Here is a 12,785-nt window from a genome sequence, read left to right on the forward strand (position 1 = left end):
TTTTCATCCTTTTACGGCAACTTCAATTCTTTTTTACATATTTTATCGTATAGAACATATACTTGCAAAAAACCAATCAAATCATTAACTATATGACATAAATAATTTACCTTAATAAACATATTCAATTAATTAACTTACGTAAAGTGATATGTATATGGAAAGATCACTTAAATAAATAAATGCTTTTCATCATTTTACTTATGGTAAAAATACATTTTCTCCAAAATAATAATAATCATTCTTCATAAAATCAACCCTAATATATAGATATTCCATTTTATTCACTTAGGGTGAAAAATATAAATGATCAAATGATAATATCAAAATGCTAAAATTTATTAGGTCATCAAATTAAAGAATTAATCATGGTAAAAGAACTTATAAAATATAACTTCCCCTAATATATAGATATTCCATTTTATTCACTTAAGCTGAAAAATATAAATGATCAAATGATAATATCAAAACGCTAAAATTTATTAGGTCATCAAATTAAAGAATTAACCATGGTAAAAGAACTTATAAAATATAACTTCCTTTGTGATAAAATATATCCCTTTATAACCTCTCAAAAGGTAATTTCAAAAGATAATATTGAAAACTATTATTATCATATCAAATGTTGTAAACAAGATTTCTTTTACCAAGGTGCTCCTAAAAATCATCAAATTATAATATCAAAACATTAAATTAAATAGGTAATTTCAAAAGATAATATTGAAAACTACTATTAGCGTACCAAATGTTGTAAACAAGATTTCTTTTACCAAGGTGCTCCTGAAAATCATCAAATTATAATATCAAAACATTAAATTAAATTTACCAAGGTGCTCCTAAAAATCATCAAATTATAATATCAAAACATTAAATTAAATTTCTTGAGTAAGGATACTTCCTGTTAATATGCACCAAAGAAATATAATTTTTACCTATAGTATCCTGCAAAAAACATAAAAAAAAATCAACTAGCTTGATAGGTCATATGTTCCTATTTCATAGGGATATATTTAATAAAATCGTTGATAATATTTTCCCCATGGAGAATAAAGCAAATAGAAACTTCTTGGGTAAACATTCAAATAAGGAGATTAAAGATTTGAGAGTGTTTTTACTTTTACTTGAATAATTTCCAAAGTAACAAGAAAGTTGCTATAATAACCTCTTGAAATTAATTTTACCTTTTAATTTAATAAATCAAAAGCAAATAATTAAAACATACCTACCTCCGCTTGATAAAAATACATTACCTTGGCAAATATTCCCCTCTTGCAATAAGAATAGATTTTGAATAATATGCATATGAAAAGATTAAAAATCCACTTAAATAAACAAATGCTTTTTATTATCTCCACTTGTGATTTGAAATATTTCACATCTTTGAAATATTTTTCAAAATAAGATCTATTTATTAAAAATAATTTATTTAAATCACATATTTCAAAATATATTTCTACATTTCAAGATTACTTTAATAAATTAAAATCTTGTGGAAATATTTGCAAATTATTATCCATAGTAATTTACCCTAATAAACATTTTCAAATAATACAATAGAGCAATTGGTAAAAGGGGAGGGTAGGTATGGGTAGTTAGGAAGGTTGGGTTGAGACGTTGAGTGTTCAACTCCCTCTCCCTGCCTTTTTGCAAAATTTTTTCCATGTGTAACATCCTGCACAAAAAAAAAAGAAGAAATATAGTAAGATATACTAACAAATCAGAATTTTTATTGAAATGTTGTAGGCCATCACTTTCAAATCTGGGCCATTTTTGAGCTTACGGACACTCCAAAAATATCAAAAATCTTGTAAAAATGGCCTTCAAGGTAGGGTGGATGGTTTGGGCCTCTATTGAGAGACAAAAATCACCATTTAAAACTCATATTCAAGCCCCAAAAATGGCCTGAATTGCAAAAACGTGAATCAACTTTTGCTGCTTGTCATCACCCCAATCATTTTCTTGTCAACATCATGTATATATAATACTTCAGCTTGAGCACTCAATAGGTTATTAAGGAAACATGTAAATGTTGTTTATTAATGAATATATTGTTCATTGTCAACCGGTTGTACAACAATGGCCGCCCTATCGGGGATCGGGAGGGCTCTCAAATGCCTATGCCGATACTCAATGGCTTTTACTCATCGGGCCCCAATGTATCCCAATCATTTATTTAAAAAAATGATTTAATATTTCACCTTTTGAGATAAATTTTTTTTACTTCCTTCAACCAACTATAAAGTATTTGATCATTTGATTTGATCAAACGTAAAATCTTTTATTTCTTTTTTGTAATAATCATGCACATTATACAAGCTCAAAAATAGTGTTAGTTTTAAAAGCATCATATAATTTCATGTAACACAAATAATTTAAATACTATAATATTAATTGGAGGAAAAATAAAATATTCAAAATTAAAAACTTCCTAATTAATATTATACTCAAGGAAAATATAATCATTTTGACAAAATTTTGAAATTGTATATTGCAAATTTGAAGAAATTGTATTTAGATTAGCCTCATAAAACATATCAAACGATATCGTATGAATTTGAAATTTGAAATTTGAAACATAGGTCCTCATATATACATAAATACAAAGGAATAATTAATTTGACATAACAAAGTTGAGATGAGAGGAAGTTATGGTTCAAAAAGGCGTACCTGGCTTGATTCCGTATTTGCAACCATATACATACCTGGAAATCGACCACCTTGTTCATGCATCAAAATTAGTTGCAGGGAACTCAAAGTGGAATAGATACTTGATCTAAATAATTGCAGAGAGAGATTTGCTTCCTAGTATGAATCTGGAACCTTAAAAATTAAAATTTTTAAGGGTCCAACAGTGGCTCTTTCTGGGGACGTATGCTCCTTGTGAGCATAGCGAGATCTCAGTTATCTTTGGAGAAGCAGGCCATTAGATAGCACCCCTTTTGTAGGTTCCTCAATAAAATTGGATGGCCCGAGGCCCCTAAAAGAAATGATGATATTCCCTTTCCTTTGTCAAATACCTGATTTTGGTCATGCAGTAATATGCACCTTCTGAAAACACTATTTTCTTTACCACTCCCACTTCTTGATATATTGTTTCTTTTCCTGCTATAAAACTTTTTTCCAATATATTTAATTAACTTCCTTGTTATTTGGGTTAAAATGTGATACACATAATCTCTTTCATCCTCTTGTATCAACCTTAATTGAAATAAATTATATCTTAATAGTATTTTACCCTTATTCTTATATTCCTTTTCTTCCTGAAAATTTTTGAAATCTCTTTTGTCATATGTGAATTTCAGAACACCATTCAAAATTCCCATTTTTATATTCTGCAACATTCATTTGAGGGAAAATACTTGGTAAAATTTTTTCCTTTCCCTTTTCTTGCAAAGGATTCATGCCTCCCAATGAAATGTCTAAATTAGGATTAACACAACCTATGTTGCAAATTTAAAAAAATTTATTCCTTTGGGATTATGTTCCATATAGTTTGTTTTTACTGTATCCTCATTTTTGAAAAATATTTCACTTTTCTCAAATAACAGATTAGGGAACTCATCACATATGACTTTACTATAATGTAAAAATAAATTATACCATCTTTAAACATATTTTCTTTTTCCTCGTGTTTTGGAAATAACTTATCCTTTTCCCATAAAAACTTAGGGCGTGTATCGTTGGCGATATTTGGCAAAAATACTATTTCCTTTTGCCCTAAAAATTTATCATATAATATTTCTGCAACATCATCATTTGGTATATTTTATCTTGTGTCCTCTTCAAACAATGAATTTGAAAACATAGAATATATATGCATAACCTCATGAAAACCCTTTTCTGGTTTATTGCACAAAAAATCATCTAATAAATCACAATGCATACCTTCATAAAAATTTTCTTGAGAGTAATCTTCATATGTTTCAGAGAGAATTAAAAGATGATTCACTCTGGAAATATAATTCTTCATACTTCCTAGAAATATGATACAAAAGATACTCCCTGTTTACACATAGAAGAAATGCTTCAGATATTGAGTGTGAATGGAGAACTCCTCAACTCGCCCACTAGTGTCCTACAAAAAGTAAAAATTTTCTCCATTCTTATTAGAAATAATATAAGGTCCCAGCCATAAGGCATCAAACTTGCCATGCTTTCCTTTATCCTGATCCTTAGCGTTCCACTTCAGCATCCACTCTCCTTCCTTAAATGACCGATCACTAGATTTTTTGTCATGAAGCCTTTTAACTTTCTGTTGTCTTTGCAAATTCCTTTCTAGAGCTTCTCTTCTACATTCATCCAACTCAGCAAGCTGCATAAATCAATCATTCATGAAATTCACCTCCTTTGGATCATTCTTTGAAACAAATTTGTACACTGGCAATAAGTTGTTCAATGGTAACCTGGCTTCTTTACCGTACACTAATTCATAAGGAGCAAAACCAGTGGATTTTTTAATTGTAATTCTATTAGCCCACACAGCCAGACTTAATTTGGAATCCCAAGCTCTTTTGTTTTCCCCTAGCATTCTTTTTATGATCTTCAGCAAATTTTTATTACTAGACTCTGCTTGTCCATTTCCTTGGGGATGATAGGGTGATGAGTATGATAGACTAATCCCATAAGATTCGCAGAAATTCACAAATTCTTTTGATCTAAAGCACATACTGTTATCCACATGATCTTATGAGGAAATCCAAACTTGGCCAAAATGTTTTCCAGAATAAACTTTGAGACCACCTTGCTATTAGCCTGCCTTGTGGGAATTGCCTCCACCCACTTAGTAAAGTAATCTGTTGCAACAAGAATCCACCCATGTCCACCACTAGACTTGTTAGCTATTTCTCCAATAAAATCAATGCCCCACATTTGGAAAGGCTCTTCTGCATTCACAGGTCTGAGAGGAATGGCCCCATTGTACTTGAGTTTGCCTGAGAACTTCTGACAAGCCTCACATTTTCAGACATATGTGTGACAATCCTTGAAGATTCTTGGCCAGTAATACCGTACATTTAAAATCTTGTGGGCTGTTGTTTTTGCTGAGAAGTGTCCTCCATAGACTCCATCATGTAAATCTTTCAATACCATTGGTGTCTGCACAACATCCAGACAAAACAACAGAACACCATCTCTATTCCTCCAATACAAGTCTCCTTTGATAAGCACATATCTACATGATTGTAACTTTAGGGTTCTTTTTTTATTATCATTAAAACTATTTGGACATTTTAAATGTTTTAAATAATACACAATGTCAGTATACCAAGGGCATTTTTGGATACTCATCTCTGCATCTTCCATTTCTACTTGATTTATCTGAATTGCATCCAAGTTAGATTCTACAATAAGTCTAGCCAGACCTTGCCTTCTTACCAGTTTGGTAATCTGGATATCTATGTTGAATTCTTGGATTTGATTAATCCATCTGCATCTCTTTCCTATTGTTTCTGTTTGTCTAAAAATATCCTTAACAACAGCGTTAGGCACATATGCAACAACAGTGGCTCCTACCAAATAAGGTCTAAAAGATTTTACTACTTTAACTAGAGCATAAGCCTATTTTTCATTAATGTCATAATTCAATTCTTAAGATTGTAAAGACTTACTGAAAAATGCTATTGGCTGTTCATGACCTTCTTCATTTTTCTACAACATAACAACAACAATAGTATGGTAAGATGCAAATGAGAATACCTGGAATGGCTTGGAAAATTCAGGTGACTTAAGGACTGGGGCCTCCTTAATTGCTCTTTTGATGTTCACAAAAGCCTTAATCACCTCATTTGTCCATTTGTCCATTTGACCTCTGACCCCTTCTTTAGCATTTTGGCTATGGGTTTAACAATTTCAGCAAAATTCGATACAAACCTTCTCACAAAATTAATCTAACCAAAAAAGGATTGAATAGCTTTGACCGTCTTTGGAATCTGTATTTTATCTATAGCTGCTACCCTCTCAGGATAAATCCTTACACCATCCTTATATACGATATGACCTAATAGCTTCCCTTTAGTAACACCAAAATAACATTTTTTAGGATTGAGAGAAATACCATACTCCAATGCTCTTATGAATATCTTCTCCAGGTCGTTGCAGTGATCCTCTGCTTTCTTCGAGTATGCAGTCATATCATCTTGGTATATTGCTAAGATGAGATCAATAAATCCTTCAAAGGCAACATCCATGGCCCTCTGGAAAGTGGGTCCTGCATTTGTTAGTCCAAAGGCATTCTTGCATATACCCCATGGGGTAGTAAAAGCAGTTTTATATTTTTCAGATTCTTTAACTTTGACCTGATTGTAACTGGAAAACCCATCCATCATGGACAATAATTCATTACTAGTAACTTTTCGCAACAAAGCTTCCATATTAGGCAAGGCATAATTATCTTTTAATGAAGATACATTTAGATTCCTAAAAACCACACACAATCTAATATCTCCATTTTTCTTCCTAATTGGTACCAGATTTGACACCCATGTTGAGTGTCTTATTGGTTCAATAATACCTGCATTTTGCATCTTCATCAATTCTTCCTTCATCTTTGGAGCCAAAGTGGGATTTATAGGTCTCTGCTTCTGCCTAAAAGGTTTTGCGTCTAGTTTCAGTGGTATCTCATGTTGGAATAGATCTTCTCTATATGCCTTCAAATCATCATAGGACCATGCAAAAACATGTCTATACTTTCTTAACAAATTTATTGATGCAGTCCTAATCTTAGGGGTAAGTTTTTTACCAATAAAGACTTCCCTTGGGTTGCTTTCACTTCCCAAATTTATCTTCTCAACGTCTTCACATGCTCCTGAAACTTGGTCTGAAATTAGCCATGTCCTTATCATCAAACATCCTCTCAAACTCAACCAGCCCTTTTGGAATTTTGTTAGTCTTCAACTACAAGATTTCCTACCCCAATATAGTTTTCTTTCCATTTTCCTCTTCAACAAGCCCATTCCAATCAATTTTCTGATCCTCATAGCTTCCTTCACAGAACAAGAAATTCAGGATGTCCTTGTCATCATTGAAAATCTGCCAACTCTTCACATTATCAGGAATTGTAGGCCTAGTCTTGATCTCAACTTGAGAAATGTCATCAAAAGGAATATCATTATGCTTAATAGCCAAGTTAGCCATAAAATCTGCAATAATATTGTTAGACCTTTCTGTGTAATTAATAGAGAAAGCATCAAGAAATTCAATTGAATCCCACACTTCATTTCTATAATTTCTTAATTTTTCATTTTTAGCAATAAATTTTCCTCTTACTTGCTGAACTACAAGTTCTAAATCACCATAAGCCATTAATAATTTTATACCATGCTTGTTTGCAATTTTAAGGCCTAATAATAAAGCTTCATATTCAGCAACATTGTTTGTACATTCAAATGCAAGCAGAAAAGAATATTTAAATGTTTTTCCATTTGGTGAAATGAAAACTACACCCGCTCCATTTCCTTCCTTACTGCATGCACCATCAAAATGCATTTTTAATAAGAGATCTTTATCCCTTTTAACTGCTCTTTCTAAAATTGAAACATTACAAGGTTTAGATATACTCACCTGGAAGTTGTCCATGTCTGTATGGTAGAAACATGTCATCTCCTTTGGATCAACTTCTTCAATAAGGTATGGTGATCTAGGCTCCCGGTTGATTCTCACCTCTGCTCCTTTCACAGGTATAGTGGCATAAGATAGATCCAGCTGAACATGTCCCCCAACCAGATTGGACCATTGATGGGACAACAACATTCCATAATTTGCTGGGACTTGGACCACCGTGATGTTTGTTTTGTATGTGGTATCAGGGCAAGCTAGAAACTTGAACTCCACATCTTTCATAATTCCCACCACAAGTACTGATCTATTGTCCGTGGCATAACACTTCCCATATGGAGTGTCAACCTACATGCCACGTTTTGTCATGGCATCCTCTGGCATAATGTTCACCACAACCCCTGAGTCTATCATACAGTTCTTCACCATTTTGTTATTTATCAATAATGTCAGATAAAAAGGATCTCCCTGATTCAGATTCTTAGTAATAGATGTTCCTAAATATACCACTGGAGGATCATTTTTAGTTTTAGAAACATCCTTACTATTATCACTAGCACTAGATATAATTTATAAGGTCTCCCCTTTGTATTCAGGATACTTCATTACTTCTAACAGAGGCATAGAAATTTTTAACTGTGACAAAGCTTGTGACATGAAGGTTCCAAAAGTTGAGGACTTACTGATTTGCTTTTTATCAGTAGGCTTGACCAATTTTGGTGCATCAATCTACTTTGCTGGTTCAACCATGGTCTCCTTTGCCTTTTTGCTTTCAGCCTCCTTGTTCACTTCTGCAAAGATACCTGCAGGCTTTCCTTGCTCATCATTCACTGTTCTGTTTCTCAACTGGTAGTTACTTTTAGCCTGAGCTATAGCAGCAACTGTGAACGCCCTCTTTTCCTCTTCTGACAGGTTCCTTAAGAGTGTATCTGTTTCTTTGCTCTGGAACAACTCCCTCAATGCTACATTGTCATCCTCATCATCTGTGAAGACTTGCTAAACACTTTACTGTTGATTGTACCTCATCCTATGCATATACGATTAATACTCTCCTTCTGAATAATCTTCATCTTTACCCCACATAGGTTCAGATGATAACACATTGACAGTGGGTTGATATTCATCTTCCTCAGGCTGATTTTCATTCAAACTCAATGCAATCATGCACTGTTCTTTAGAATGGGGAAGATTACATACATTACACCAAGGGAAATCCTCAACAAGATTATTTGCCTTTTTTAGTGGTTCAAGAGTCTCTTTATTTATGCTTGGCTTAACCGGCTTACCATCCTTCCAAGATGTGTTGTATGGCATGTCATGGAGCCTGGGCCTATTTAAATTTGTAGGCCTATTGTTTCTATATGACTGAGGCTTCTCATTCTGATTCTGTTTGTCTTTCAAACCTTTGAGCATGTCCATGATTTGACCAAAATCATCCCTTTTAGGGGCCCGTGGATTGTACAATTTAGGGTCTTCCCTTTTTCCCACTCTTCTAGCAGCCTTTCTATTATTTTCTATTGTACTGGCTGCTTTCTAGGCTTGTTGCAGTGTGGCAGCTTTATGAGATAAAATCTCATTGTGTGTTTTACTGTCAAATGCACTTATATAAAAGTTAATCAAGAAAGAATCAACAGGTCTAATATCTCGAGGAATTTTATTCAGAACCTTATTAAACCTCTTATTGAATTCAAATACAATTCATTTTGATTTTTCTTGATACTAGTCAATTCATGAGAAGCAAATGAGGGATCATTATGATCACCAAACTCCTCCAAAAATAAAGTAACAAATTCCTGCCAACTACTGATGCTCCTATCAGGTAGACTTTGATACCATTCCCCGACATCTTGTGTTAGAGATTGAACAAACAACTTCATGAAGACATCCTCATGTGGAATTTCAAACTCTTCAATGGTATTTTTAACATTCATAACATGTTGTTCAACAGTATCTGTTCCATTCCCAGTGAATTTAGGAATAGCATTTCTCAAGTCATTTGATATGTGGTTTGGATGACCGACTATGCCAGTGAAATCTAACTACCTATATCTCTCAATGGTCATGGGTGGCCTGTGATGACTGTTATTATTTTGATTATTTCTGTTTCTTCCATTATGATTACCACCATTATTACCATGATTGCCATTATTTCCACCACCATTATAATTGTTGTTACCATTATAACCATTGTCATTATTGTTATTACCATTGTTGTTATTTCCATTATTCCAATTGTTGTTACCATTACCATTTCCATTCCCATTTCCATTATTATAATTACCACCATAATTTGGATTGTAACCTCTATTATTACCTCCCTAGTTATAGCCATTATTGTCAAATCTATTATTTACATCCCTGATATTTGTATTATTATTATCATGATGATTTCTATTATTTTCATTATTACTCACATCATTTTGATAATACTCACTATGCACATTTCTCCACCTACCATTGTTACTCCATGGTCCTTCTTCATTGGTTGTATTCTTCTCAAAATTTCTCATGTTTGGTGGGCTATACTTTGGGGTTGATGGTCTGCTGGTACCACTACTAGTTGGCTCACATGAACTTGTATCAGTGCAATACAGATGTTCCCTTTTCACCCCCAACCTCTTGAGTATCTCATCTGGCTGTCTTTTCATGGCCCTTGCCATTTTAGCTTCATCTCCACCCAGGTCATCCATTTGGAGGATTATTGCATCCCATTGCTTATTCTTCTTCTCTTTCTTAGTTAGATGTTCCTCATACCGAGGATTGTTATCTTTTCGATTTTCATTGAAGAAAGGATTTTTCATGCATGTCATTATAGGGCATATATGTTGATGTGGAACATCCTTCTCTCCCAGGAAATTGTTTATAAGCACCATGAGCCATTTCAGGTATGGGATCCTTTTTCTTATAATACTTCTTCTTGGGACTTAATTGTGCAAAGGCTTCCTTCCCGTCAAAGACCTCCTTCCGTTCATTTATCCAAGTCTCATGATACTTACTAAAAGTTATATTGGTAGAGTCGCCACCTCCTAAGAGGAATATGATTTCTTCTTATTGATCCTTTGGGTTCTTTCTTTCAGTAGAGTTTGAATCCTTCTACCAAAGATTCTGAAAACTTCTATTGAACAATTCACCAGCAGAGTCGTCAATCTGTTGGTGCCCAAAACCGCAGATTGGAAAACCCAAAAACTTGCCAACTCCTTAGGAAATCCAATCAGCCTTGGCCAACGAACAGCGATGGTCGAAGACCAAATCCCTCTGCAATTCAGGCTCCACAAGACCTAGATGGGTGTACCCTTCCCTCTCAAGCAAAAAAGAGTTATTTAAATGTGGATTTAAGCCTCTAAGCAAGTTTACACAACTGGCAAATTAGTGTTCTGCAACTATGCTATATCATGTGCTTTAGCTGAATACTTTGAAAACTGAAAACTGAATATGAATAAAAGTGTATGTTAAAGATATTGTATATTGAAAATGAAATGCTTTCAGGACTTCAATGAAATCTGCAAGGATTAGTTCAAATAGGATATGGAAGAATGTTTCTCTGTAAGGACCTTATGCATACAAATCAAAATCTCAGAAATAAATGATAGACCAGTGCCTCTATCCAGGAATGTGCATGATACTTTGTGGACAAATAATTTGATTAAACTCTTGAGATAGTTTTCATGCAACTTGTAGCACAAGACTATCAATACAGAGGTTCCATTAAGTGCTATAAGAACATGAAGAAGCAAATCTTATATTCAATTATAACAACTTGTGGTGGCACACTGTATTAAACCCTTTATCAGATTTATCAAGAGGACAAAATGAAATTCATCAACACAAAAGTATACATGAATTCTGGAATTGAAACAGTGAATCTTGTACATTAATTTCTGGAGAGTGAATGCATACGATAGATACACTTACAAATACTCCATTACACAGCGAATTGTCCTTCATGACTCTTTTTTTTTTAATTGAAAAAGACTCCCTATAAATACCTGATCCAAAAGACATATGTGAAAGGACACACCCTTTCGCATACAGGAGGGAGTTATAGACAGTTGTTTTTCCAAAGGACACACCCTTTAGTTTACAAGATAATTACATTTGAATCCCTAAAATACACACTAAATAAAGCTTTAATAATGTTCTTTATAATCTTTCACTTTGATAAACTTCCACTTCCACTCTTGAACTCCTTGATATTCCTCGTCACCAAACTTTGATAAAATATCCTGCACACAAACTAAACCAATCAAATTCATTGGTTTAAAAAATTAATTACTCTCGATTAGGTTTTTCTTATGAAAGACTAATAATCCCTTTCCTAATGCAAGATCAATCCTCCTTAATCAAAGTATATCATCAAGAGGATATTTTGCAAAGTGATTTTTATACTTGGGACTTTAAAAACATTAACTCATATAATAAAACAAAATATTTACCCAAGTATATATTTCCAAATAATAACAAAAGGTAAAATACTTTATACTAAATAATAATACTTCCCTTGGAAAATGGTAACCATGGATAAATATTCCAACTTTGCAATACCTTTTCATCCTTTTAGGGCAACTTCAATTCTTTTTTACATATTTTATCGTATAGAACATATACTTGCAAAAAACCAATCAAACCATTAACTATATGACATAAATAATTTACCCTAATGAACATATTCAATTAATTAACTTAGGGAAAGTAATATGTATATGGAAGGATCACTTAAATAAATAAATGCTTTTCATCATTTTACTTATGGTAAAAATACATTTTCTCCAAAATAATAATAATCATTCTTTGATCTTGCATAAAATCAACCCTAATATATAGATATTCCATTTTATTCATTTAGGGTGAAAAATATAAATGATCAAATGATAATATCAAAATGCTAAAATTTATTAGGTCATCAAATTAAAGAATTAACCATGGTAAAAGAACTTATAGAAAATAACTTCCTTTGTGATAAAATATATCCCTTTATAACCTCTCAAAAGGTAATTTCAAAAGATAATATTGAAAACTATTATTATCGTATCAAATGTTGTAAACAAGATTTCTTTTACCAAGGTGCTCCTGAAAATCAGCAAATTATAATATCAAAACATTAAATTAAATTTCTTGAGTAAGGGATACTTCCTGTTAATATGCACCAAAGAAATATAATTTTTACCTATAGTATCCTACACAAAACATAAAAAAAAATCAACTACCTTACAGGTCTGGCAAATATTCCCCTCTTG

At 32.8% G+C, this 12,785-nt stretch overlaps 1 protein-coding gene across 1 annotated transcript; it reads right to left on the reverse strand.

Moving 5' to 3' along the window:
- Window positions 1–9,084: 9,084 nt before the first annotated feature.
- Window positions 9,085–10,361, reverse strand: LOC131055476 (uncharacterized). The gene is made up of 4 exons (XM_057989959.2): window positions 9,966–10,361; window positions 9,686–9,869; window positions 9,247–9,502; window positions 9,085–9,139 (listed from the first exon to the last, which is right to left on the reverse strand). The coding sequence occupies exons 1-4, from the start codon at window positions 10,359–10,361 to the stop codon at window positions 9,085–9,087; spliced, it is 891 nt and encodes a 296-aa protein (XP_057845942.2).
- Between the last annotated feature and the right edge of the window lie 2,424 nt (window positions 10,362–12,785).

This window comes from Cryptomeria japonica, chromosome 5, assembly GCF_030272615.1.
Source record: "Cryptomeria japonica chromosome 5, Sugi_1.0, whole genome shotgun sequence".
Lineage (NCBI taxonomy): Eukaryota > Viridiplantae > Streptophyta > Pinopsida > Cupressales > Cupressaceae > Cryptomeria > Cryptomeria japonica.

Excerpts from the sequence above, each read along its gene's own strand:
- LOC131055476 (XM_057989959.2), bottom strand. The coding sequence starts at position 10,361 with ATGACATGCATGAAAAATCCTTTCTTCAATGAAAATCGAAAAGATAAC. Across the intron at positions 9,503-9,685 it reads TGGAAATAATGGCAATCATG|ATACTGTTGAACAACATGTT; the intron begins GTAATAATGGTG and ends GGAATGGAACAG. Across the intron at positions 9,140-9,246 it reads AAGAAAAATCAAAATGAATT|TAAAACACACAATGAGATTT; the intron begins GTATTTGAATTC and ends TGCATTTGACAG.